Source organism: Myiozetetes cayanensis, unplaced genomic scaffold (assembly GCF_022539395.1).
Source record: "Myiozetetes cayanensis isolate MyiCay16 unplaced genomic scaffold, myiCay2020 scf2-11, whole genome shotgun sequence".
NCBI classification, from domain to species: domain Eukaryota; kingdom Metazoa; phylum Chordata; class Aves; order Passeriformes; family Tyrannidae; genus Myiozetetes; species Myiozetetes cayanensis.
Genome location: NW_026087411.1, coordinates 50,494,051 through 50,521,050, shown reverse-complemented (window position 1 = coordinate 50,521,050; position 27,000 = coordinate 50,494,051). Strand labels below are relative to the sequence as shown.

Below are 27,000 nucleotides of genomic sequence, written 5' to 3'. Positions count from 1 at the left end.
CCAAGAAAGAAATACCACTCAAAATGCTGGTCAGTGTCAAAGCTGAATAGGAACTGAGTTGGATAGCACATACATTTCCTCTGGATACTGATGCAGTGCATGCATCAGTGTTGCAAATGGAACTGGGGACAACAACTCAGTGATACCACCTATGTGATGTTTACTAGTTCTTTTTTGCCACTTTAGGGGGTGCATTTGCCACACTGTGATATGAGATTGCCTGAAAGAAAAAAAACACAATACAAATGAACACCACTGAGATTCAACATTGTCCTTCTGTGAAAACTTTTAAGTTATAGTTTGAGTACAACAGCCTCAGTTGTCCCCAAGGACATTTCTCCAGCAGCACTCTTGCTCCTCACAGCAGACTGAAAATAAGGATCAAGGAGCCAAGCACGAACTCTAAGTGGTGTCGAATTTCATGCTGTTTAGTGAAAAAGATAAATGAAGAGTAAATTGAAGTCAGGAGATTTATTTTCATTTACGTAAATGAATCTTAAAAAAGGCTAGAAAAGCGTACAACAGGTTCTATAGGTGACAAATTGTCATAGTTCTTCTGGCCTCAGTCTACAGGTTGGTTTTGTTGAGCGAGCAAGTAACAAAAACAGATTGTCTCAGTACAAGACTTTACTGATGATTTACTAAAAGACAAACACACTATCCACATTCCTCTGATACTTTCATTCATGCTATGCTTATTTGATTGCAACACTGAAACCAGAAGGCTACCTCAAAATCCACCCAATATTCAGTATTGCAGGGTGTCAGCCTGCTAGGTGCCTAAATGCATCAAAAGAGTTTTGCCACCTCCGTAATAGGTATTGCTAGATACAATCCCTTCACATGCAGCAGTGCTGGTTTCTCATTGACACATACCCAATGTTTCTTCACAGAATGCTTTTGATTAGAAAACCAGAATTTAAGGAGAATCAGAGCAAGATTTTCTGGATATAAATGATATTTCTGTGAATATCACAAGCCTCCATATGTTTAATAACTGATGTGTTGGTTACTAAATGATGATTAAAACTAAGTATCTTTATGGTATTTTGTATATTTGTAGAAACAAGAACCAGTTGATTTGGACTCAATCATCCTTTTCAAATTGCTGATAGAGATGCGTAGTGCCCAATTAAAAAAAGTCAAGTAAAAGCCTTAAAAGTGACATTGAAAAATAGCCTCTAAATGGCTGTGCAGAAAAGGAAACTATGACCCAATTACCCAATTCTCACTACTTTTCCTGAAAGCATGTACTCTGAAGTTAAGTTTAGACTCAAAGTCTTCAGAGCATTGCTAAGTTTTAAGTAGGACAGCTTATGTAGAAGTTTAACATTTCTAAAGTTTTTTTTTTTTCAATTGCAACATTCCTATATGACTGAATAGCTCATTCTGAACTTCTTCATGTCACTACATTTTCTTATTAAGCCCAAAGCCTAGTTCCTTAAGTTGTCTAAAGAAACATGGTTATTAAAGAAAGATGCTGTGGTCAGGCACTCCAGTCTAAAATATCATGCAATTATGGAATTTTATCTTCAGAAAATCCAGAGTCCCTAGAGAGAAACTGCTTAGCCTACAACTAGCTCCAAACTTTGACATGGTATTAAAAAAAATTATTAAAATGTGAAACCAGTTAAAGAGAATGTTCCATTTATATCAGGCATTTTTATATCACTTCAAGAAAAAGCTGAATGTCCAGCTGCCAGGCACTAACCTGTAAATTATCAAGCACTGGTATAGCTGCCATGGGATTACTACCCACTGGATAGTTACAGAGGTAAGGGTTTAAAATGTTTCAAAGAAGACAAACTTTGCTATAAAAGTTTGCACCTATCTTATGCCACATCTCAGATCTTTTGCAGTTGTTCCAGCCTGCACCACTATCCAGTGTGCTTCATTGGGAATACTCTCCTGACAGTTTCAGGCTGTTCCCTCAGGTCCTGTCACTGGTCACCATAGAGAACAGATCCGTGCCTGCCACTCTACTTCAACTTGTGAGGAAGTTGTAGACTGTGATGAGGTTTTCCCTCAGTCTCCTCTTCTCCAGGCTGAACAAACCAAGTGACCTCAGCAACTACTCATATGGCTTTCCTCTAGGCTCTTCACCATCTTTGTAGCTCTCCTTTGGATGCTCTCTAATAATAGCTTTATATCCTTTTTTTACTGTGGCACCCAAAACTGCACACAGTACTTGAGGTGAGGCTGAGGTGGTCAAAAGGTAATGCTCTATTCACAACATTTCATAGTTTCAGAAGCGAAGAAAGTTTGCTCTTGTCAAAGTAAACCCATAACCACTTATCAAAGGCAAAATTCAGTATGCCATCATCTGTATCTTTTTTTTTTTTTTAAAATAAGGACACGAGGAGTATCTCAGGAAATACTTTAGGATTTTTGGGTGGGTGGAGTAGAGGAGGAGTAGCAGTATAACTTTATCTTTTAGTATTGTCCACAGAATGTAGGTCATCCTCCTACAATGGAAATACCCCATGCTGATTCTTCACATTCTTAGACATAAACATCTCATGATTTTGCAGGCCAGCAAATCGTGAATTTTATTTCTGGTCCTGTTCCAGATTTGTCAGGAGGACCTTACTGTTTGTATCTCGGGACTCCTTATTTAAAAAAAAAAAAAACATGTCAAAACTTTTTTTGTCTAACAAATTACTAATACAAAGTGATAGCACTTAAAAGTATTATAACTTCCATAAAGTCCATGCCACAATGTAATAAATTAGAGAAGCTAAGTTTCTAATTTCTCAATAAATGCTATTTTCTGCATAATAAAAGCAGGATGTATTTATTTCAATATGAAACAAGTTGGAAAATGCCCTTCCTTATAAAAGCTTTTTGTTAACTAATAATAGACATATATTCTACTGTGTAAAAGTATAACCTATTTCTAACCTCACATTTTCATACAAAGTTTATGGAGAAAATACTTAAAAAAAGGAAATCAGAGTGCATTTCCTGTTTTAACAAGGATAATCCCTTGACCAGAAGGCACAAATATTCATTTATCTTTAATGTTAATTAGCACACTATTCATTCTATATTTCCCAATTTAATGAAAGAAAACAAGTTGCTGGGAACATTATTAAGTTCAAAGCATCTTTCACCTTATTTATCCACAACTTAATAAAACTGTTTAGTCACAGACTTGCAGCCTCCAGTTAGGTTTCTGCTATTAGCCTTAAATCATTTTTAGAGTTGCAATAACAGTAAGTTGCCAAACTCAAATATACAGCTATCTACATCTGCTAGATAGTTTGTCTTACTGAACAGTCTGGAAAAATTTCAGTTATTTGATCCAAACTGTAAAGTTATTTTGCTGCTTATGGAGGAATCAATACTTTTAAAATCTGCAAATCAGTATTTGAAAAATGCATCTGTAAGACTGTTGAAGGGACAATGGTTTGTTTTTCTTTAAATGAGCATTAGATAACCTCTCAAAAAATGCATATAGACAAGAGTTATAAAAACGTAACTATTGCTTCCTTAGCAAATGGCTGAATCTCTAAATTTTGCATTTGAGCCACATGGATCCTTTTCAGAAACTGCAATTTCTTCAACTGAAGAAGGTTATCAGGCTGAACAAACAAAATAGGGATCATGAAACATAATTTTATTTCATCCCTATATGGAGGAACAGCAGAAAGCTGGAAGTGACAGAGAATGGCTGCTGCTACCAAGCTGAACCATGACAGGCAGTAGTGATACCCACCCTGCCCCAAAGCCATCAGATTCAGTGACCCCTGTGTCTGTCAGCATCAGACTCTTCATACATCAAATCATCTAAAATACCACGAATGGGGGAAGCAAATACCTGGTTGCACTCTCTAGTGCTCAAATCTGCACATCTTCTGTACAGATAGCATAATCAAAATATGAACCATTAAAACTGTTTCAAGACAATCCAGAAACTAATTTTTGAGCTCTTTGCATTTGATCTAAGTCCACACAGGCTGAATGAGCTCTTAACCAAACCCATTTATGTGCTCTGGACACACAACAGGGGTGCTAACCAGCACAGTCAGAGCTATAGGCTAGAATTCGGGTGGGCAGGTTGCACTGCTGCACCATGAAGTGCATAATTCATCCACCCGCTCCCCTCCGTGTCCTGGAGAACAGCCAGCAAGGCATTCACTAACTGCTCAAACTTGCACGAGCCTACACTTCCACTACAACGTCACTACTTCTTGTCTGAAGTCATGCATAAAATCTGAGGGCAGTTGTTCAAAATGGGTGCTGGCTTCTGTCCAAATTGCGCTTCCCACTTTTAACTGATACATCTTTGTTAATTGCAAGCCCCATGCAAATAGGCTAATGTACATCATTCAAAGAGCCCTGCTTTTCATATGGAGTATCGGTCTCTTTAAGTTTTTCCTTTCTTTACTGGTGCAGCCATATCTGTTCTCATCTGGGATCACGCACTGTAAATCAGAGGCAAGGGAATGAAACAGACACACACAAGCCAGTTATAATCACAGTTAGGTCTCACTGGAGCAGACAGCAAGGATCTTAATGACTCCCAGATTCTCTAAAGCCTTAAGCACAGGATGCTTTCATAGAGGTGCCCCCTTTGGCTACACGCACACTACAGGTGATTCACGTTTTATTTCTCTACAACTAACAGCATCTGCAAGCCTGAGACAGCTGCACTGAGTTCATTACATACAACTTCTCAGGTCTGATGAGGGCAAGACATTAACAATCACGCTGGAGAAAACTGTTTCAGAGCATAATGAGTTATCCTTGTTCCAGCATCGCTTAAACTTGTCCGCACTAGCCAGGCACTACCCTTGATCAATGAATCCATACTGCCTGAGCTGATGTGTCAAGTCAGCTAATCTTAACTGAAAACATGTGCTCAAGCACTTGTGATCTAGGCATACCAGTCGGAGAAATTCCTTTGCAGCAGCTCTAACCCACCATATCTTTCATGGAGAAAGCGTGGTTAACCATGTCCTCTGCCCCTTTACAGGCAAAGCAAAGGAGGGTAGGGGAAAATTCCCACAAGGGGTGGGAGGCTATCAAAATGCATTTTTAGGGTATCAGCCTGATACTTTTTCTGACTAAAGTGAAACTTGAAAGTTACTTTTTGTACTTGTAAACAAGCACCTATTTTAAGGGATCTATTTAGATAAACTATTTTAAGTTAACAGTGACATGTCTGAGAGCTTGAACATAATGTTAAATTTCTATAGATGTCTTTAAAATAAATATATTTAGAAAAGATGACTCAGGAAACCTGACTGACACAAGAAATACACTAGGTACACTTTTGTCACTAAAAAGTTAATTTTGTTTAGTGCCAAGTTTAAACATTTGCATAGAAAAAAAAGTCTTCTCTGACAAGGCTTAAAATATGGTAAGATGGGAAAATAACATGGACACTCTGGATACAAAGGAATAATTTTACAAGAGTCATACTGAAATTGCTTATAATGGAGGTTGTAGTAAGAAAAAAATCTCATCTAATCAAAACATTAAACAGCTAACCAAACCACAGGGTCTATTTTCTTCTGTTATATGTAGTCTAATGATTTCATCCTGTCTCAAAACAACAACTTTTCCTTCAACTATTCAGTTTGCTGAAATAACACACACAACTCCAAAGTTCTTTTTTCTTCTAAACAGAGAACAAAGCAAAGCCATTAATTCAGCTCTTTAACTAAAAGTGCTGGCCCTTAAAGGAATGTAGGGTTAGGTTGAAGAAAGCAGTAATAAGCTGCAAATTAATTTTGCTGACACGGCCAGCAATGGGACCTGGCCTTTCATTCAGAAAAGGCAATATATGGTACATTGTTAGTAAGCATTATTTAACCAACATCATAATAAACAGCAGTCAGGAGAGACAGCTTGAACTATAAAGACTCTAAGTAAATGCCTTGCCTCCATTATCTGCCAAGATATTTCTAAACGTCAGAGGAAGAAGAGAGACTGGTTTATTTTTTTTTTTTTCTGGGTGTTGGTTCAGGTAAGAGGGCATTTTACCATATGTCTGCATCACAGCTATGGCATGGAAGTACAATGATCTGAAGCAAAGTATATTTACTCTGTATTTCCACCAAGCACTGGCTTATCCAAATCAGTTTAAAATACATAATGTAAACAGCAAATGCACAGACCACATGGAAGTTTCTATCATTAAATAAATTCTTTCCTATGCACTTTCAAAAGTTACAAAAAAGATAATAATATTTTCAAAACAGTTAAACTCTACTCTTTTTCTCTTCGATTTAAAAAAAATCCTTAGTCATCAGCAAGGCATGTTCTGCTCTCCTGTAACTAACTACATCCATTACACCCACGGCTTCTTCCTGGCCAGATCTTATGTCATGTCATTGTTTTAACTAATGCTTTTGGAACATCTTCAAATTTCTTTTACCTTCATGGCTTTTACTTCAGTGCCCTCTTCCACTTCTCCATACACATCTTGGATGTGTCTTCAAATAATTTCACAGGTATCTCCTCTCATTGGTATAACTTTCAGTTTAACTTATTTTCCTTTCTAGCCAATCCCATCTTTCCAATCCTTTCCTCAATCTTCTATTCCCATCTTCTCAGCACAAATGGCCATCCTTAACTGCCTCATAGTCCTCACACCTGGGACGTTTTCAAAGGCTGCCACACACCACTTTCCATTATCATCTACAACTTTATCCTCATCTCTTCAGCTATATCGTTCTCTTAGGGCTATTTTTGCCTCATCTACAGAGAGCCTCTCCGGCCAATCCAATACCATCGCAACCACATCAGGCAATCCACAAAGGACCACCAGTGGATTTCCTGTTATTACACTAACCATCTCTCAGCCTTTAGCTTTTAAACACAACAAACTGAAGTTGACTGTCCTCATGTTCACTTCCAGCCACTGATCTCACCTATCTGGTCACCACAGGCCCATCAACCCTACCCTGAATAATTTATCAGCCTTCCACCAAAGTGTAACATCATTCAGCATTTCCACATGTGCATACTCAGTCATTGTACAGGAACGATGCACCCTGTTGTACTTCAGAAAACCTCCCTTCTTCCTTCCCAAGAAGGATTATACCTACTGTAATAAGAAATGTAATAAACTATCATTAATGAGGTTGTAGCCAGGTGTGGGTTTATCTCTTCTCCCATACTAGCAACAGGACAAGAGGACACAATCTTAAGCTGCGCCAGGGGAGGTTCAAGTTGGACATTAGGAAGAATTTCTTCACAGAAAGAGGGACTGGCTGCCCAGGGAGGTGGTAGAGTCACAGTCCCTGGAGATGTTTAAGGAAAGACTAGACGTGGCACTTAGTGCCATGGTCTAGCTGACATGGTGGTGTTAGGTCATAGGCTGGACTTGATGATCTCAGAGGTCTTTTCCAACCCAGTTGATTCCATGAAATACTAGGGCACATCATCTAACGGAAGATAGTGTGGGCTTTTCTTTTCCTGTTACCATTTTTTCAATTTTGAGCTAAACAATTGTTAACTACTTTTCTGTGTGAGTTTAACTTCATGGCTTTCCTTTTTTTCTTACTGCTTACACACTTATTGCAATTAACTCAAAACCAGCCTGCAGAGACTGTGAACACCTAGTTTTTAAACTATCTGGTCTGAGCACTGCTACAACACAGCAACTATACAATACCAAAGGCAGGTGCCATATGCCACATCACCAGGCACATTTTTTGGACTGAGAGAGATCAGAATACCTAGCAGAGCATTACTCCTTTGTAAACAATATAACATTGAATTGTAAGCTAAATGCTTTACAAGGCAAATATAAACGTCACCATCAGTTATGTTTCTGAAACATCACCCTGTGTTACAAAGATCATCAGGATGATTTGGGCAATTCACCAATAACTATTCATCTGTCCAATAAAAGCACCTGAGAGACGTGACAAAATGACAGTTTGGAGACAATCTGGGCCTCATGCAGCACTGGAAAATTGCAATTTCACTTCAGGTGGCCTAGACTCCATCTTATGTTCAGTAGAAACTCTCAAAACTTTTTAAGCTCTTAATAACCAAGAAAGAAGAAATTTATTCAACAGGCAACAATATTTTCCTTCTGAAAGTATTTATACAAATATTTACATTCCAGGTCTTCTCCCTTTCACAATATTCAGGTAATAGTTTGGCAGGACAGTCCTGGCTCTCACCCACAAGTGAATCAGGGCTTTACTGTTCCCATACACTGATTTCTAACTACACTGGGTCACCCCAGGAGTTCCTTCCCAAAGGATATGGTTCCAGAACTAGTTCCAGAGACTTGAACTTCTTTCTGTATGGGGAGAAAAGTATTTCTGTAACAGACTGACCTGTCTTCAGATATGTTGATATCTGAAGGATGTCAGTTCATTGTGAGAATTCGGAAGCTCCAAAAAGCTCCACATATTTTCAAAGAGACCTGGCCTGTAATTTTAACCCATTAAACTGAAAGTGCACAGCTGGAAAAGTGTAGCACTTATTTAAAAATCTCACAGTGATTTAAACACAGATTTATTACCTCCACCAGTGATTTTGTAGCATCACTTCACGCAGGCAAAAGACAACAGGTTTTACTTCTATGACCTTCCTGCATTCTTGCAACTCACATGAAAGAGAACAATAGAAACATGGCTGAATGTGAGAAAGCACCAAATTGCTATGGCTTTTTGGGTGGGGGTGGAGAGAAACACACATACTACAAAAATCTAATAATTCTCCACCCAAGCATTGCTAGTGAATGACCTCACTGGTTTCCTACATATACTCCAGCAGCTTTCCTGCCATCACTCTGTTAAGCCAAGCAATGATATCAACAGTCCACCTGTGAGAGTGATGTAGCTCTCTGGGTCATGGCCGCAGAGAACTTGGATAAAAGCTGTGCCAGTGTTAATTAAATACACCTCTTGTTTCACTGCTGATTTCCTCCGATAAGGCTCAGCTCATTTTTCCTGGAAAGACTTCCATGCTGTAAGGGAACTGGAGCCAACCATAACACAAATCAAATATTGCTTAGAGAATATGAAGACAACATGTTAAATATCTAGTTTTGAAAAAATAAAATCACTGCCTATGAGTGCTGGGGTAAATACAAATCTCATTACTTTATATGTGCTAGTGACAAGGTAAAACTACAAATGCTAGTTACTGCAGATAGTTTATTATCTTTCAGCTGTACTTATTTCTCTCATTTGTAATGCTCTTCCCAAATAAATAGGAGCAGAATTCTAACAACCCACTTTAATGACAAATTCCGCTAGGTTAGAGTGTGAGAAGCTCATGCAGTAAAATTATGCTTTGAGAATTGAGTTTGACATTTAATTAGCATCAGAATTATCACTACAACTTTAATGAAAAAAAACACCATTTTTCCTGCCATTATAAAGGTCTTGGCAGTAAGAAGGTTCTAAGCAGCTTAGGTATTAAGGAACCTCTTCCATTAATACAATTAGCAAGTAATCAAAGGAAAAAAATATATGCTTCTCCTTTTTTCCCTGTACAAAGAAATCTAATCCACCGTCATGACTGGATGCTTTCACCATATGCTGTCACCAGGATATCTGTAATCCCTCTACTCATAGCATCTGACTTCCAGTCACTTTAAGCCTTCAGGACATGCCCTTTTATATTTGCTTTGTTCTAGCAGACATTTACAGATAGCTTTATTAGTAAGAGAATTGTCAAAGGAAGGCTCTCAGTTTTGAAAGCTGACATCAAAAATATTCCTTCTTGTACAACTTAAAAAGCAACATTAACCCTAAGACTTAGTTGCTGACAACAACGCACGCAATAAATCTGAAGGTGGGAAATCAGAAAAGTGATCTCAAAAGTAGTGGTACAATTATATTACCAGAGTTTGTTTCATGATGTTCACAACTCTCAGTTCTGAAAGTTAGCAAGTTGAGCCTCTTGCCATAAATTTAATTCTAAAGAAGGAATTGAATGGTAAGGATGTTAGGAATATATTCATATTAATTAATTCATTCATTCATCCCTATTTGTAGCAATTGTGATAGTTCCAAGAAGTGTTCTGTCCTACATTCCTGAGCATTAGCAATGTTTTCCAAACAGCCAATGATCGATGTCTATCTATGCACATTTTTAGCTCTTGGGGATCTTATGGTCATACAGTACCTCTACCTACAAACTCTCTTGGAACACATAACACTGAGAGTATACTGCGTACCCAGTGCAGGATACAGGAGAAGTTCCATGGCTAACACTGCCTCTCGCCGAAGTCAGCCTAACTAACTTGGATATATGTTTTACAACCTCCTCCAGTTAGAAATCCCATATATAAAATGTCCTTCATAAGAACTCTATTTTTTGGTTCTAGGCGTAAACAGAAAATGAGAGGTAATCCTTGAACTTGTTTGGTCTATACTGTTCCTACAGACAGTTTCTATGGATTTATGACACTGAACTGCAGCTAGTTTGCAGTGAAGCATGCAGAGTGTGACTCATTCAGAAGGCTCGACCCAAGAACATTTCACTCTGACATCCTACAGAATAGCTCCTTCATGGATTTGAATTAGTTGCTGCCTATTATTCACATGCGCTCCTTCTCACAACTTCATGACACACATCTTACAGTGCAAACTTGAACCCAGGCCACGAAGGAGATACTAGAAGTTCTGACAAATTTTATCCTGTCACCAGTAACAGGAATTTGGTCTTACACAATTCAAATACACAGCTGCACTCTGCTTCTGGTGGATGTGCATAATGTGGTCATGCAGAAGGAAAGCATATCCCCAAGTCCAGTGAGTTAAAGTGACACAGTTTCCTGAACTCCAGGAACCCTCCTGGTCAGAAAGTACTTCCTTCCTTGTTTCAAACACTTGATTGTTTCAGAGGGAATTCAAAACAATAGATTAGAAACTTTCAACCTTTCGTAAGTGTACCGCTACACAAGGAAATCAGGCCATGCTCTGGGAAGATGAGATAACATTGGGAGAGTACTCTTTCCGGAAATGCAATGCCTTTTGCATCCCTCCTCTAGCACCATCCCATGAATCAGCTACATATTAGTAATAACTCTAGCTATGAGATGTCAGCTGCAGTTCAACGGCTGTTTGGATTAAGACGTGCCTGGTTGGCAATAAGCATGAGCTAACTAACTTCTCAGCTATTTTGATAAACCCTGTTAGGGAAGAAAGTATCAGGAGCTTTCTAATCTGAGTCTGTACTTTTAAGGACATGTAGGTAGAAAGTATGACAATTGTCTCTTTTTAGCCTGATGCCATCAAGCCATTGTTTAAATTTCTAAAAAAGGAAGAGAGTGTGCTACTACTTCTGCATTTACAAAGCTACCCCTTCCCACCATAACTTAGTTTTACAGAACCAGTAGTGATATTCACTGCAAATAGATCAGGCTCATCAGCTGAAAATCAATCATTTTAATCATATACTGTTCCCCAACACAATTCGTTTCCTCTAAATAGATTACAATGGTTTGTAATGACAAATGAAAAGATCTAACATTTAGAATAAAATCATTAAACTAGTTACTTATGGGCTGTAATTTGAATAAGAAAAGGCAAAGGACATGTAAATTCCTTTTTATGCAGCATTAGCGTGCATAAGTATCCCAGACTAGCCGAAAAACAGAAACAGAAACAACAACAAGAGCCATTCTCTCAGAGCCTACAGTTGAAGCTCTTCTCTGATATTACATTTTCCTAATTCTCTTTTACTATCAACATAGAGCTATAGTAAGTTTGAGGATAAGATTATTATACAAAAACAAGAACTCACCTGATTCTACATGTTATTTTTAGTAGCAAACAGGAAATGCACTTCCCTGTCAAGCTGGGTCAAAGGGGAGTGATCAAGCTGAATACTTTGCACTCACCGTTCCTACCAAAGGGTAGATGAATCCAGCTCCAATACTGGCTCGTACATCGCTAATCGGCAAAATGAAACCGGTGGGAACACCCTTCCTCTCAGGCTGATGGGAGAGGGATAGGTGAGTTTTTGCCATACAAATGGGAAGATTTCCAAATCCCTAACAAAAGAGGGATAGAAAATAAAAACATTTTAAAAATTACAGTAAAGACACATTATGTTTTTGTTTTGTTATCAGAATCTTCTCGAAACCCTAAAATCCACATAGCAACAGTTAACCTCAGCTTCATAACAGATAATATTTCAGAAACGGACTGAATACTGTATTTCATATGCTATTCTCGTTCAGCTCAGGCCTCTATCTCCAGAGACTTGGCTGTAGGGATACCCAGCTTCTGGAGTGCATTCTCAGTCTAGAGTTAGGTGCAGAAGTTGCCTGTGCACCAGCTAAAGTGTGCTGTTTTCAGAAAGGGTGCACAACAGGTACCACACTGAACACGAAGCCTACGCCAACTTAATAAAACTCCAGTACAGCAGTTACCTCTGGCCTCTAATGACCTACTTAGACACCTACTTGAGGCCAAAGTCCAGGATTCAGAGTCTGAAGTAGTTTCTGAAAACGTTGGAGAAAATCAGAGAAACGCCCTCAGCAGCTACCCCCATTGATTAATCTTGAGCCAGGCATTTTCCCCTCATCTGTTCAATTCCTTGACAAACAGGGCCAATTCACAAGGCCAGAAGAAGAGGAGGCACTGCAGGGAATTGACTGCAGCCCAGTGCTGACAATCCTTTAATGACATTGTGAAAATATTTCCTAATACTACTAGCATTTAGAGTAAAATATGGATTAGAGAATCACATCAGGAAAACATAAAGAAATGGATTATTTTGCTTTAAGTACATTAATAATTTTCTTTTTGATCTAGAAAAATCAAATTAATTCTCAGGAAGTTTGCATTACAGGGAAGATGGCTACACTTCTGCCTGTCTGACCAAGCTGCTGAAGCATACTCAGGAATTTTTTCATGACACATCAGTCATAGTTCCTACTTTCTGACAGAAAGGCTCCAGCCAACTTTATGTTCAGAAGCCATTCCACTACAGAAAACACATTCACCTCTCCACATGGTTTCAGAACTTTTCAAACTGATACAAAGCCCACTCCCACATGCATTAGGATCAGAAATCTGTTTCACCTTCCAGTATTCATAACTCCTTGAAAACAATATGAACAGAAAGAAAGTAAAAGATTTTACAAGTATTGGGAGCTTTGTTACTAATGTGCATAGCTGTTCACAGGTCTTTCTGTGTTTGCAAACTCTTTTTTTCAGGTACAAATTAACACTCATATGCTAGCTGCAAATTCTGCAGATGTGCAGTTGTCACATTTAAGATAGTAACCCAAAATTATCACACTGCATAGAAAGTATGGTTTCATGAGCAATCTCAGAAGTATTCTGAACACATCTATCACAGGAGATAGCTTTCAAGGTTAAAACCATTCTGTTCTATCTAATCTAAGCCAATACATACTGACCTCCACAGTCTAGTATCATTGGTATCATGCCTTTTAGCAAATCTCGATTTAACACTCCAATCTGAGAACACTTTACACTCTGAGGTTTCCTAAGACTCTCATCCAGCAGATTCCTGACAGCATAATTCACTGGTGTTCTTACCTGCCGGGTGTAACGATCAACTTGTGACTGCGCAACAGGAGACAACTCTATATCCTGAGCTCCATACACCTTCTGAGCAATGATCCTTATTTTCTCAACAATGGGAAGCTGCAGAGACAAGGAAACGTAAGGATGAACATTAGCCAAGAGAAACTAGGATCTTGTTTGCTGTGTGAGACATCTGAATCTCTCATGTAGATTTGTCCTTGTTTAACAGGCTGCCTAAAGCATGAAACAAAGCAAAGGGCGATGGTGATGGATACGATACTCAGCTACATGTACATGAATTACAACCACAATTTCAGCTGCTCTGTCATTTAGAAGCTGCACAATTTGTACATTACAGAGTTGACAACATGAGCTTATACCCCTGCCTACAGTTGGGGGAGAAAATTACTGCCATGCAGTTTTAAGAACCAAGAGCTAACCCTCTCTGCAGATAGGAGGAAACAAGCTCTACTGGGTTAATAGGGATCCCTACACAAAAAAAATTAATTACAGAATAAAGATAACCTATACAATGAGTGGACAAGATGAGATAGTAGGCAGCCAGGGAAGGTTCCTCTGAGAAGTGAGCAATTGTAGCAGAAAATTCCTGACCCATCACTGCTTCTTTGATTGTGATTTTTTTTTTTAAATTTGTTGTTATTCTCACCTCCTTTCATTCCTAACATGCATATTTTGAATTGTAGCTTTGATATCGTACAGCACTTTGGACACTTAAAGGAAAGAAAAAAAAAAAGAATATGAAAGTATTCTAGGATTCACTTTGAAACCTCAAGTCACTAAGTTCAATCCCAGTCTCCAAGAGTATTCATATCGTTATTCAGCTCAAACTGAACACATGTTCTGCCTCGTGGTTTCTCTTTGAAGGCTCTCATATTCAGTCTGTTAAAAATCCTTTAACAGATTTTCAGCAAACAGTTTGTTGTGGTCAGGTCAGGCGTTTACTTTTCATGCCATCATTTTTGTGTATTTAGAGTAAACAACTCTCTCCTCTTTCTCTCTCCTTTTGTTTTGAATGACTTTGGAGACAGCAACTGTGAACCCTATAGCCTATTTTACACCAGCCATCGTCTTTGACTTCTTTCAATAGGAACAGGATGATGGAGGAAGGATCATACCCCCAGTTCAGCTATTTCAGTGCTGACTACAGATGGCCAGGGATGTGTGCAATACTCCAGGGAATATGCCATCAGTGATCTGAAGTCTAGCATATTCAATTAAGAACACATGTGGAAGAAGTGCTGAACAAAAATCTAAAGAGATACCACTTGAGGAAGAAGACTTGGTAATCTCAAACAATACAAGAAGCATCAGAATAGAAGTATTTCATTTTATTCTAAAACAGGCAAGAGTTTAATTTGTGAATAATGAACTTTATCTGCTGCATTTATAGGAAATTCCACAGCTAATCACATTTTTGCAATGCCTGTCTAGAAGTAATGGTTTTTCTGCAAAGATAAACCAGTTGAAGGGTTTGTGTCAGATCAATCTTTTTTGTATTTATGATTGAATTTTAGAAAAATTAAATTTTATATTAATAAAGAACTCCAATAACAGAGACATCACAAGAGAAGAAACTCACCAGACCTTCAAGTAGCTTAAATGTAAGGCAGTTAAAAGCTACTAAGGCTCAAATAAAATCCCCCCTCAGATTTGAAATTTCAAAGAGAGATTTAAACAAGTTCCACAGGTCACTTTCTGAATGTGCTCACTATGTGATATTGCACCTTAATTGGGTGGAATAACGTCACATTATTCCACTTCAGGCTTTTTACAGGAATCCAACCAGTGCAAAAAAAAAAAACTAATCAGAATTGGAGATAATGCATTGCAAAGGGCATGGATATAATTCCTGGCAGCAGTAAGTTCAGTGAAATACTTAGTGTCATGGATAGCCATCATGAGATGAAAACTCCTCTCAGGGTCATTACTAAATACATTCATATCCATGGCAGTTTTAAACACAGTGGGACAAATGCAAAACATCTCTGTTAATTTGCCTTTTGGGTGCTGTTTGCTTGCAGTCAAGGACTAACAGCAATGGCAAATGGAAAGGCAAAAGGCATTCCATTCCCTGTTGTCAGTAGGCCAGCATCAAAACTAACAGCCTTCTGCTTAAAACTCAGTAAATTCACCGAGATGGAGATGTACATTTAGATTCAACTTGCATTTGTGTCAAAATATTTCAAACTAATTTGACAGCAGTATAATTACTGTACCTTCAGCCCCCTTCCAATGACCATAGCTGTATTTCCCAAACAAAACCCAGCAGGGCTCTGGCTAGCATCAGAAGAGACTGCTTTAATGACAGTGGTGGCATCCTGTTCCTCCCATGATGTGTGCAGTGTCTTGCATGGTTGAGTCTGAGTTTGAGCTGGACAGTCAAATAGGATCCCTATGGATTTATGGTTTGCTTATTGGTGTTTGAGGGTTTTTTGTTTGTTTGTTTGTTTTGTTTTTAAACCAGAATTTCAAATACTTTTCAGGTCAGTACCCACATCTCAAATTTTGCAAATGTAACCTCAGAAGACTCACCACTGGGGAAGGATTTGTAGGAGTGTGAATAGCAAACTCAAGTGGTTTTCTGAGACTGTCATGTCATGTGTATTTGCAAGGCATGCACATACAAGCAGGTGAGGCACTGTGTGTGGTGTCAGGGGAGAGTCTGAGCCCATTTAATCTCACAACACAAGAAAGATGAGTCCTGGCTGAGCCAAATTCAGATAGAAACCAGCAGGGAGGCACAGATGCACAATACACATTAACACAGCCCATGTACATGCACACTCTCAGACATGCTTCCTTCCTGAAGTTTCAGGAGTAGGGAAAGGAGTACACTACACCATGCTAAGGATCCACCTGTTTCCTAGCATTTAGTGGAAGTTTTAAAGCATTATCTATTTAGAATCACAGTGTAACAGGGCATTTCAAGCTAAAAGGTTTCCTGTGTTTCAGTTATCAAGTAATACTGCTGAGAAACTTCAATTTAAATAAGTGTTTTCCAAAGAAAAGACACTTCGTGCTCTACGTGAGAAATAAAAATAATTTTGCTTGGAAGTGACATAATGGTATTTATCAGAAAAGAAGTTCTACTAATTCAAGAGACATTTTACATATATGCCATAGCAGACGCCTGGATATTTACAAGATACTTGCAGGAATAGTTCTTACTTTTTCTTATCTGGTCTTTAAAGGCAAGTTTAGCTTTAGGTTTTCAATGAAACTTGATTATTTAACACTTCAGTATCAAAATACTCTCACTGATGGGCAAAGGCATCCACCACATGTACTAACAACGCAAATTCACATGGAAAAGTGTTTCATTGAAGTCGAAGGGGCTGAAAAATAGAGGGATATTGCACAAGTAACTAAATAATTAAGGGATTTTAAGCTTGATTTTTGCTCCACCTGATGCCAGACTCATCTAGAAAAAAATGTAAATCATGTGAGCTACCTATTTGTACCTCACATACTTTGGTCAAATATCTGCCAGCACAGACCACATATCTCAGATACTTAAAAGAAAGAATAATTTCACATTTGTCACGGTTTAGGAGTGGTACTCCCCAATTCAGTGCCCCCACCGAGACTCTCCAAACCAGACACCGCTCTCTCTTGTTCCTCCTGCTTTCCTTGCCCTCTCCCTGCTGCAGTGGCATGGAGAACAGAATTGGAGACACAAAATGCAAAGATCATGGGTTGAGATAAAACGACTTACTGGCAAACAGCCATTAAATAAGAAAACAAACAGAAACAGCAATGAGATAAGAACAATCAGTAACAATACTAATGACAGAGGGTACAAGGAAAAAAAATGATTCACACAGAAAAAACTCCCTGGACAGTTCCCTCTGCCACATTTACTCAACCAGACTGCAACCCCTTCTGCCAGAAGAGATTACCTTTCCCCCATCCCTGTAATATGTGAGGAGGAATAGAATAACCTCTGGCTCCTAGCCATGCCCCCTCCTACTACTGCAAAAATTAAGCCTGTCCTGGCTGGAACCAGGACATCAGTCTCTCACTTTTTTTTTGTCTGAGAATCTGAGAATTTTCTACAATGGCCTATGAAATTCCTGAACCACTTGTTCATTCCCACTTGCAAATTCCAATGCTTATCTACACTGATGCACCTATTTGCAGGCCATCAGTAAAACAACCTTAATGAAAGGAGGGTGAAAAGTCTCATCTGAATGGTGAGTGTCATGCACCAATATGAACAACTAATTCCACAGCCCCTGTGCTACCTGGACAGCTAGGGTGAGAATGAAATTTATAAAATATCCAGAGTGTCAAAAGCATGAGAGATTTAGAATCAGCAATAAAAGCTACTCCTCTTCTCATTTCCCTGATGTAAGGTTGTGAATGTTAGACAACTAAGTACATTTAGGCGAAGAACAGTTGACAGATAGACAACAGACAGTATGGATTTAGATAAAACCTGACTTTTATAGATATGCAACTATCTATTAGTACTAATGCTGAAGGAGTTATGGCACTTTCAGAGAATTCATTCAAAATTCAATTTTAGCTTCTAAAGAAAATGGTAACATAAAATACTGAATGTAAATTTACACTGACCATGAGAAGGTGCTACAGGGCCACACGGTAGAAATATCTGCTGACAATTCAGTAGCTTTGAGATTCCTCTCAGTAACAACCAATCTCATCAGCCCTGCTAGAGACAATGTGTATTTCTGAAATCTCACATATTTAGTTACCAAAGCCATATGCTTCTGAGGCAAGCACAAGCACCCACACCATGAACAGGATTTTCTCTGTGGCTAAGTGCTAAAGCAGAAGTGCAGAAACTGCTTTCACAAAAACAGTATCTGTGCAGCTGCATATTTCACTACTTGACAGAGAATGATTGATCCACATAATCAGCACTGATAAAGAGGAGAGCCTGTAATTCCCAAGACTGAATTGATTATCTAAGATGAAATCATACCAGTGTTGTCATCTAGCCATACTGCTACTTCCAGTCCATCTCACTTGCAAGACATGATCTTAGTGCAAATTGGTGCCATTTATTACGCAATCTTCTTTCTCCTAAAACTATCAACAGCAAGGTTTTTACCAAAATGTAATTTAACAGTGTTTAATTTCTGATAGCCTTTCCTCATATTACCTTCACTCTCCATCTCTTACATCAGCTATAACAGCAGACTTCAGATGATCAATTTTCCACATAGGGCTTCCATGGACAGCAGACCAGCTTCCATAGACCCTCCATCACCTTCCTTTCCTCTGCTGCTCACACTCATCCACATGCCTGTGCAACTGTGAGGGCAGCACCACTGCCTGTGCAGCTGCACATACCAGAGAAAGTAATGCAGTCTAAAACACAACGTAGGAAAAAATACCTATTGCATCCCATATCAGTTCACATATCCAATTTACTGTAAAGGTAAAGCCAGTATAAGGCAGGAAGAATTGCTAAAACTGTTCAAATCTTATCCCTGAAAGGTACTAGCAGAAAGAACAGGTTGGGGCAGGGACACACAGCTTGGCTGGGATTCCTAAAATCAATCTTGTTGCCAAGTATTAAGTGAAACAAAACATGCAAATTAGCAAGGATCTGGTCTGGGACTGTGCTCAGATTCCCATCTTTTGCATCCTAATTTGGACACCTGACTTTTTAAGCTCTTTGGTTACTGGAAAAGGAAGGAATTTTTTCAACTCCCCATAGCCAATCCCTGTGACTGTTGAAAACAACCCCTGTTCCCTTCCTCCTTCATTTCTTCTGCTTTTAAACATTTCCCCCTGACTTCCTCACCAAAAGAGTCCAACAGAAAACATCTCTGAAAAGCCAGAGACAATAGCAATAAGTCCCCAGTCATACTACATTCCACTAGGTTGCAGCTAAGCCACACTACTATGAGAAGCACTAGTTTAAATGGAATACTGTAGGTGAATGCCCATGTGTGTAGCACTGTCCGAAAGGATGTCTTCACATTTACACAACATAAATATTTAAAACTACTATATTCTCTGACAAAACTTAAGAATCTGTTGGAAAAAAATGTTTTTAAAGCAGAGAATATACAATAGCACTATTCACTTCTAACTTATACATGCTTCAGATTCTTTAATTCACTTTAGTCTCACTGCCTATTTTTAATTATGAGATCACTAGTTTAATTATAAGGTAACAACCTCTGGGCTTATTGTTACTATGCTGCTTATGTTTTAACAGAAATTCTTAAAATAATTCAAAATTCAAGGCTGTGGCATTTTTGTTTTTACATTTTAACTTGCACATTCACTGAAAGCAATAAAGAAGAATCACTGGCTGGCTAAGTGAAACAGTATGCAGACATCACTCGCTCCTCTTCTTGGGAAGCTGCCAAATGAAAACATGATGGGAGTATGGCTGAAGGTGCTGTGTGGGGTGACAGAGTGCAGTGCTAAAACAATAGCTGACTCTGCACATTCAAACTCCTACTTCTAGCTTTTCCCTTGGATAAAATAAAACCACATTTATTAAAGTATCTGTATATTCTGGTTCCAGAAGATCTGTGGCTGACAAAAGGATTTCCAAGTCTTTAGCACTCCTCTTCCTTTGTTGGCACAGGACAAGAGTTTGTTTTTTAATTTGTGGAAAAGCATATTTAGTTAAGTTAAACAGTTTGTGAATCAACACCTAAGCCTGTGGCCTTAGAGATTTATTTTCCATTTCCCCAACTCTGAAATCCCAGCTGTGCCTACGAAAATTGCTTTACATGAAGAATAGGGAAATAATGAAAACAAACATAAAAGTGCAGTGCCGTCAAGAGCCTACATCCACAAACAAAGAGATAGAGTGGAAGAAAGATAGCTTCCAACCCTAGAGCACCTAATTCAGTGAAAGAAGTGTCCAGATGCCACCAAAATCTCTTTGATAGGAGTGGGAGGAGTGGGTGGTACAGCCCTATGGAATTCCTCTTTAATGTGGCTTCACTGCTAGATGGCTTACTAGCAGTAGAGGGGAGGGGGAAATAATTTAAAGATTAGCTTACCCTGGAGGGCAACACAGCCTGCATTTCAAGATGAGAAATGATCTCCATCAATTATCAAGAAAAGTTTCAGTGAGGAGCATACATAATTTTATTTATTCCTATCCCAGTAATGCTTAAAGACTTTCCATTAGGTCCACATGTGATTGAACTCTGTGCTGTATAAGAAAAACACAGAAGTTATTTGCCTCCTAGGCAAATGAGCAGAAGTGTGTGGGGTTGATGTGACAGCAGACACACGATGGATGGCTTTCATGGCTTAGTGACTTTGTGGTATCAGCGGAAGAAATAGAAAATACCCCTGACACCGCCCCCCCCCAACTGCCCATTCAATCACTGGGATTGAAAAGATGACAAGTGTACAAACGATGAGAAACACTGTGCCTCAGGTCATTCCCCAGGAGGTCAGCATCCTCAAACCCAGGCCCACATGAGCTCTTCCTGACTGTGCCTTCCTCTTTGAGCCTCTCCTCCTCTCCTAGTACATACACCAAGGAGCCTTCTTCTCCACTGACAGGGCTCTTCCTCCTTCATTACTCACACCTCATTCTTGCTATTGGAGGCCATGGCCAGAGGATGGAATAGAAAATAACAAACAGAGAACAGCTCCCAGCAGAGCTTTCCCTGTTTCAATGCTATCCTTAGACCCCTCTGAGTGACCCATTGTCTGTGACAGCTGAAGCGAAGACTGGAAGAAATGAGACAAGCGAGAGCCCACACCATACTGCCACAGCACAACCGAGGCAGGGTTGTGCTGACCCCACAGGGGTAGCCAAACTGTGGGCTCAGATGCTCCAGATTTGCCCAAGTTATTATTATGCTCCCAGCAGGGGAAGAAAAACACCAGTGCTGAGGTTGCTAACTGCTTGAATGCCTCCCTGAGAAGTGAAGCTACTCAACCTCATTCTCAGGGGACGGCCCCAAGCTGAGAAAGCTCGCCTTTGTTCTGCAGGCGGGCCAGGCAATACACTGTACTCATCCAAAATAGTTGTGCAATCAACTTTCACAGCATAACCTGAAAGTATTTTCATTTATCATGATATAACCTAAAGGCAGAGAGCACTGTCAAAAAAAGGTGTCATCTGACAAACTCGGAAGACTGAAACAGGCCCTTTTCCTCCCTCCAATTTGTGACCTTTACACTCTTCAATTTAGCTTTCCAATGCAGCATAAATCAGGTGATTTGAGGCTCTTCAATAATACTTGTCAGGTTACCGTGTCATTCTTTTAAGAGGACAATGCTAACTTGTTGACCAGCCAGATATGCTGATTGTGCCTCGTGCCATATGCTAATCCTTCTCTTCTTTTCTATCTCCTGAGCTCACTGCATTACAGCTGCCTTGCAGGAAGGGGCAATGTGACTCTTGAAAACCTAATCCCTGCTTTCTTTCAGACCTATGTCTCCTGCCCCAGCTTGAGGAGGGCTCCTGTAAGTCAAGGGAGAGTTCACTGCAAGAGAAAAAAGAAGACCAGGATAGTGGAAGAAGGCAGGTTACTCAACAGGCAAGCAACCCCTGGCCAAGAGTGGCCAGAGAAATTTGGGAATGGGATGCGTATGTTTCCATCCTCTCCTTTCCTCCCCCTAGTTATCTAAACTTACTTTTAATGGGTCAGTCAATGTTATTTTGAGTAATAGCTTTCTGCTGCAACTTACAGACCCATACTTCAGGAAAAGTGAACCCAGAAGGGAAGTCAACAGTGATAAGAGGGTTGATATTTTGATATTTTCCATATGTAGCACGAATATATGTTAAAATAACCACCACAGATTATTTCATAGAGAGTTCACAAGGCCTTTAAAAAAACCCCATCCTTCAAGCACTGAAGGGAAATACTCTGCAAGAAAAACAACTCAAGAGTAAATTAAGAGCGGTTATTGTGCAGAGGGGACAAAAATCCATATTAAACCCACACAATACTGTAGTATTTATTTCAATTACTACCAGTAATCTTTTAAACTATGTTATAAACTCTGGAGTCTATCATATGAAAACTCATCCTTGCTCCTGAACTACCCACCTCACCCTGTGCAATTCCTAATACTGTAAGCATTTCCTGGCACACTGTATCTGTTTATGTCATTTTCTTACATTTCTATGGTGGCAACGGTGCTGTCTATACTTGTCAAAGGTCACATCTTGTACTCTATCCATGAAATTACACTGGTACAGATACAGATTCTCAAAAACATGTATGAGGTATTCTATTCTCATTTCAACTCCTGAAAAATATTTGTTCATCAAATAGCACGTCAAACAAATCCTTGCTAGAATCAAGACAAAAAAAAAAAAAAAAGACAAACTACAAGCATCAGCCACTTGATTAAAAAAAAAAAAGAAAAAGCTAGTTTCCCTGCTTAGAGAAATAAATAAAGAGAACCTGAAAAGCTATCTAAAAGTGGGACTATAGAACACTGTGTCATGGAGCTAAACTCAAGGGAACTTAAGCAGACCAAAACAGATGCTTCAAGGAATATAATTAGCACAGTCTTACAATTAGACTAGCTTGCTATGATACTGAACAGGACAGCTTAGCAGAGCCTGAGTTCTGAACTGACACAACTGTGTTGTGTCCAATGTCTAAAACTGCTCATTCAGTGCCTGTTGGATATCACAAAAATGGTATAAATCTATAACCATACCTCAGGATTCAGAAATAATAATTAAAAAAGCTAATCTTCAACTTTTTACCAGTATTTAATAGATCTAGAAAATACTTTCTTGTTCTTCTCACATTATACACATTAAACCTTTCAAGGAAGCCTTTGTTTGCAGAGATACATTTGGAAATTACCTCAAGCACTGGAGAGATGCATGCCATTTGGAAAAAAGCAAAACAAAGAGAGCACACTTCACCTGGACTATCCTGTAATTAAATCTCTAACTGTATACTAATAACATAGTTTATTGCAAACTTTATTCTAAGTAGTTAAAAAGGATATAAATCAGTTTTACATATAGGGGCTTTAAGATTTTTTTTAAAGCCGGAGCGATGGTTTTTAACAAAACATCAAATTATTGAATGAACCTGTTTTGGCTATAGTGGTCTGTGCTGCTGGAAGTTGTTCTAATTACAGCCAGTTTTAGAAGCAAATTCTGATTTAGTTTTCCAGACATGAAAACAAGGTGCACAGACAGAGGATTAAATGGAGACATAGTAAAAGGAAGAGTAATTTCATAAAGACAGACTGATATATGAATGACATGGTAGTGGTTTTATACAGAGTATTTCCCCTCTTTGACCTTCTGAACAAGAAAAAAGCCAACCACAGCTCAAATCCCATCAAACTTGAGGCAACCAGAACATAATAGTGTTCAAGTAACTGGACAAATCTAGCAGTCAGATGAGGGATAGAATTATGTCCTTTCACTTACACCCCCTTTAGGCAAAACGATAGGGGAAAATCATCTGCCTGAATCCTACTTTACTACCTCTTATCTTTCTTAAATTTCTTAATTTCATCCCTTTGAACAGTAGAAGTCACCCCCCCCCAAAAAAATTTTATTACAATCTTGATTAATATCTGGGCAGGCTCATTTGGGTGAGGTGGCTTTCCTTCACTTCTCTGTGAGCCTAGTAACCAATTGACCTACATACTGTACAAGTGACAGCATTGCTGTTTCACTCTCCTACTCCAACTGCTTCATTCCCCATCCTTTTCACATTAAGAATGAAACAGAAGCCTGAACTTTACTGTTTTTGTTGGCCTGAATTTACTTTCTTTACAGTATTTAAAAATCTTTATATGTTTTTATAAAATCCCTTCAATATATTTTTGAGGATTATAATACTTTTGTGAAGTTATGGGATATTAAGTTGATGTAAAGTTGTGATTCATTCCCTTTGTGCTTAAGATCATGCTGTTTATGCAACACAGCATGAAATGGTGTGCCTGGGAAAGACATTAAAAGTAGAAACCAATCTCATTTTCTTTAGACTTAGAGTCCATCCTTACCAATCCTTTTTACTTATTCATACCACAAGATTATAAGCTACACAGTATAGAGTAACATCAGAGCCTAAGGATGTGACTTGGCCAGTGCTAATGTGCTATCTCTGTAAGATAAGTGTCCAGTGGGTAAAACTATTGCATATATTTCTCAAAGAATTTTTTTCTCTCTGTTATTACGCAAGCCCCGTAAGATGATAGCTTCAGTTTCCAGAGCACTTCAGAAGAGACAAACTTAGAAAGGAAGATACATTGCTCATATTTTAGCTGTAAAAAAGTTGCATGGGCAAAATGCCTTGAGTAGATGCAGCAGCACTAATATTCCCAACATATTTCCCTCTATTCTGTCAAGGCACTGGTTAATATTGATAGGAGTTGTCTGGATTACTGACATTTTGAAAAACAGCGGAGGACACGGAAAGAAGAAATAAAATGGGTGCAACAGATACAGGGTACATATCAAGGAGAGGGGAGAATGAAAGACAACAGTAGGTCATATCCACCTCAAGCTGAACTTTTTCCTGGAGAGGAGACTCAAAACACGAACCTTCAGCCATTTAAAAGAATGAAACTGAGGTTCTTTTTCAAAAAATATCATTCAAACCTTTTCTAAAGAAACTTAAGCAGTACGGTCAATTAAGGCACAGGATCTGAAATCTGACAGCCCTTGCCAAATTGGCTCCAAAGCCTTGGAGCCAGAGAAGTCTGTTTGGTCGCCCAGATTTAAACCCACCCACTTTTGGATAGCTAGGAAGGTCCTGAGAAATCATTTGTATAACCTTTTTGGCAATATGTCCCTCTCCAAATGTTCTGCCACCACGGTGGTACTCCAGCATGGAGCTTCCAGGAGTCCAAGCAGCCCTTCTTTGCAAGCTACTCCTCTTAACAGCTCACAATGCTGCGATGTTACCTTGAAGACAACTGAAATAACAAAGTCTCCAAGACATGGAAAAAAGAGTCACTATCTCTGGCAGACATAGGATTGAAACTTGGACCACACTATCAATTGTTAGTTTATCTAATGGCTAAGCAAATTAGACACAAAAGCCCCAGAAAGCATCAGAGGAACAATGATAGGTGGAGGAACCCTAGTAATGTAATCGGTGGAAAAACCTAATCAGTGAAAAGTAGAGCACTTTGAATTGCCTGTTTCCTATCCAAGGGGAAGATGAGACTACTGTCCTTGGTGTGAAATGCACCAAGGTGAGTCAATGGGGACACTCTTTGATCAGAAAACTTTGTAAATGAAAGGAAGTGATTGCCTACAGCAGCACATGACTCTATGGGATGTATGAACAAGCGGATTTTGGGATGGTGTAAACCTTATGATGCGATTTTTGAAGGGGATCATGGGAATGTGGAAAGATTGTTTAGTACAAGGAGCAAAGATGAGGAAAGGGAGCAATCAAGGTGGATCAAAAAGGAACAAGTGTGGGGTAAAAAATGAGTGAAATGAGGAAGAAGGTGCCAGTTGGGTGTAAAGGTGTCTGCCTTGTCAACAGTCTGACTAGCTGAGCTCTTTGCTCGAGGACCACAGTCTATGCTCTATTCTCACTAAATGTAATTTCTTATTCCTTTCTGTGCAGGTGTGCTCTCTGCTCTAGATCTGTATGTCCGAGCATTAGAGAGTAGGAGGAAATGTCTGAGTGCCAGCAGCTCAAGTGAGCCATGAAACGCAGGGGCTTGTGGACTCTGGTGCCATCAGCTGGAGCAAGGCAAGGGGACTGGGAACTGTCCCTGAGCAGACTGAGGATTTAAGGCCAACAGCAGCAGTGACCCACATATTGTGTGTGCCATATTGTACTAGCAGACTCCAATCTGATCATTAGGAGAGAAGGAACAGGACTGGGTCACCTCTGCTCTTCAGGTTCATCTGAGAGTTGTGTTGTGTAAGCAGGTGCTGCTAAAGGCAGTGCTTTTTCTCTGTGTTGCCTTGGTTGGGCTGGGCAGACATGTAGGATGAGCGAGGACATGCTACCTGTTACATCCTTCTCATACAGAGAGTGAACGCTTCAGGAAGCCACAACATGGTGCAATACCCATCACATTCAGAGCACTAAACAACAATCATTACCAGTAAGTATCCTGCTCTCTCATTAGACAAGCCACAGACTGTTCTCTGCAGCTTCTGCGATTTTAAGCCAAAGAAAGTTCCTTTCCAAGTATATTCGATAACTGTTGCAATGTTCTTCTTGTTTTAAATCTGATTCTGATGCAGAATGCTTTCATTTAAAAAAAAAAAAAAAATTCTTACCTCCAAGCTGTAGAGATATTTGAAACTGTTTTTCTGATTGGCCGCCTTTTCCACAGCTTGAGCTAATTGTATTGCTCCTCTACCACCAGCTGACCAGTGATTGCAGGGTACAGCATCAAATGCTCCAGACTGCTTTGCAATCTTACACACAAGATCAACCTCAGCAGGAGAGTCAGTTCTGCCAAGCAAACAGTTCCATCTCATTATTTTGTTTAGTTAGTTCTCTTTTATAACCTTATAAACCTAGCCTTATTCCACCACCAGCAATAGTAAAGCAAGTCTATACAGAAATTGTGC

At 39.1% G+C, this 27,000-nt stretch overlaps 1 protein-coding gene across 2 annotated transcripts in view; it reads right to left on the bottom strand.

The window, feature by feature from the left end:
* MTHFD1L (methylenetetrahydrofolate dehydrogenase (NADP+ dependent) 1 like) overlaps window positions 1-27,000 on the bottom strand; it is a 146,940-nt gene that overhangs the window by 34,169 nt on the left and 85,771 nt on the right. For both annotated transcript variants that reach the window (XM_050315394.1, XM_050315395.1), the window contains 3 exons: window positions 26,704-26,881; window positions 13,497-13,604; window positions 11,825-11,977 (listed from right to left, as the gene is read on the bottom strand). In XM_050315394.1, the coding sequence (XP_050171351.1) occupies window positions 11,825-11,977; window positions 13,497-13,604; window positions 26,704-26,881 (439 nt within the window). The remainder of the gene's footprint in view (window positions 1-11,824; window positions 11,978-13,496; window positions 13,605-26,703; window positions 26,882-27,000) is intronic.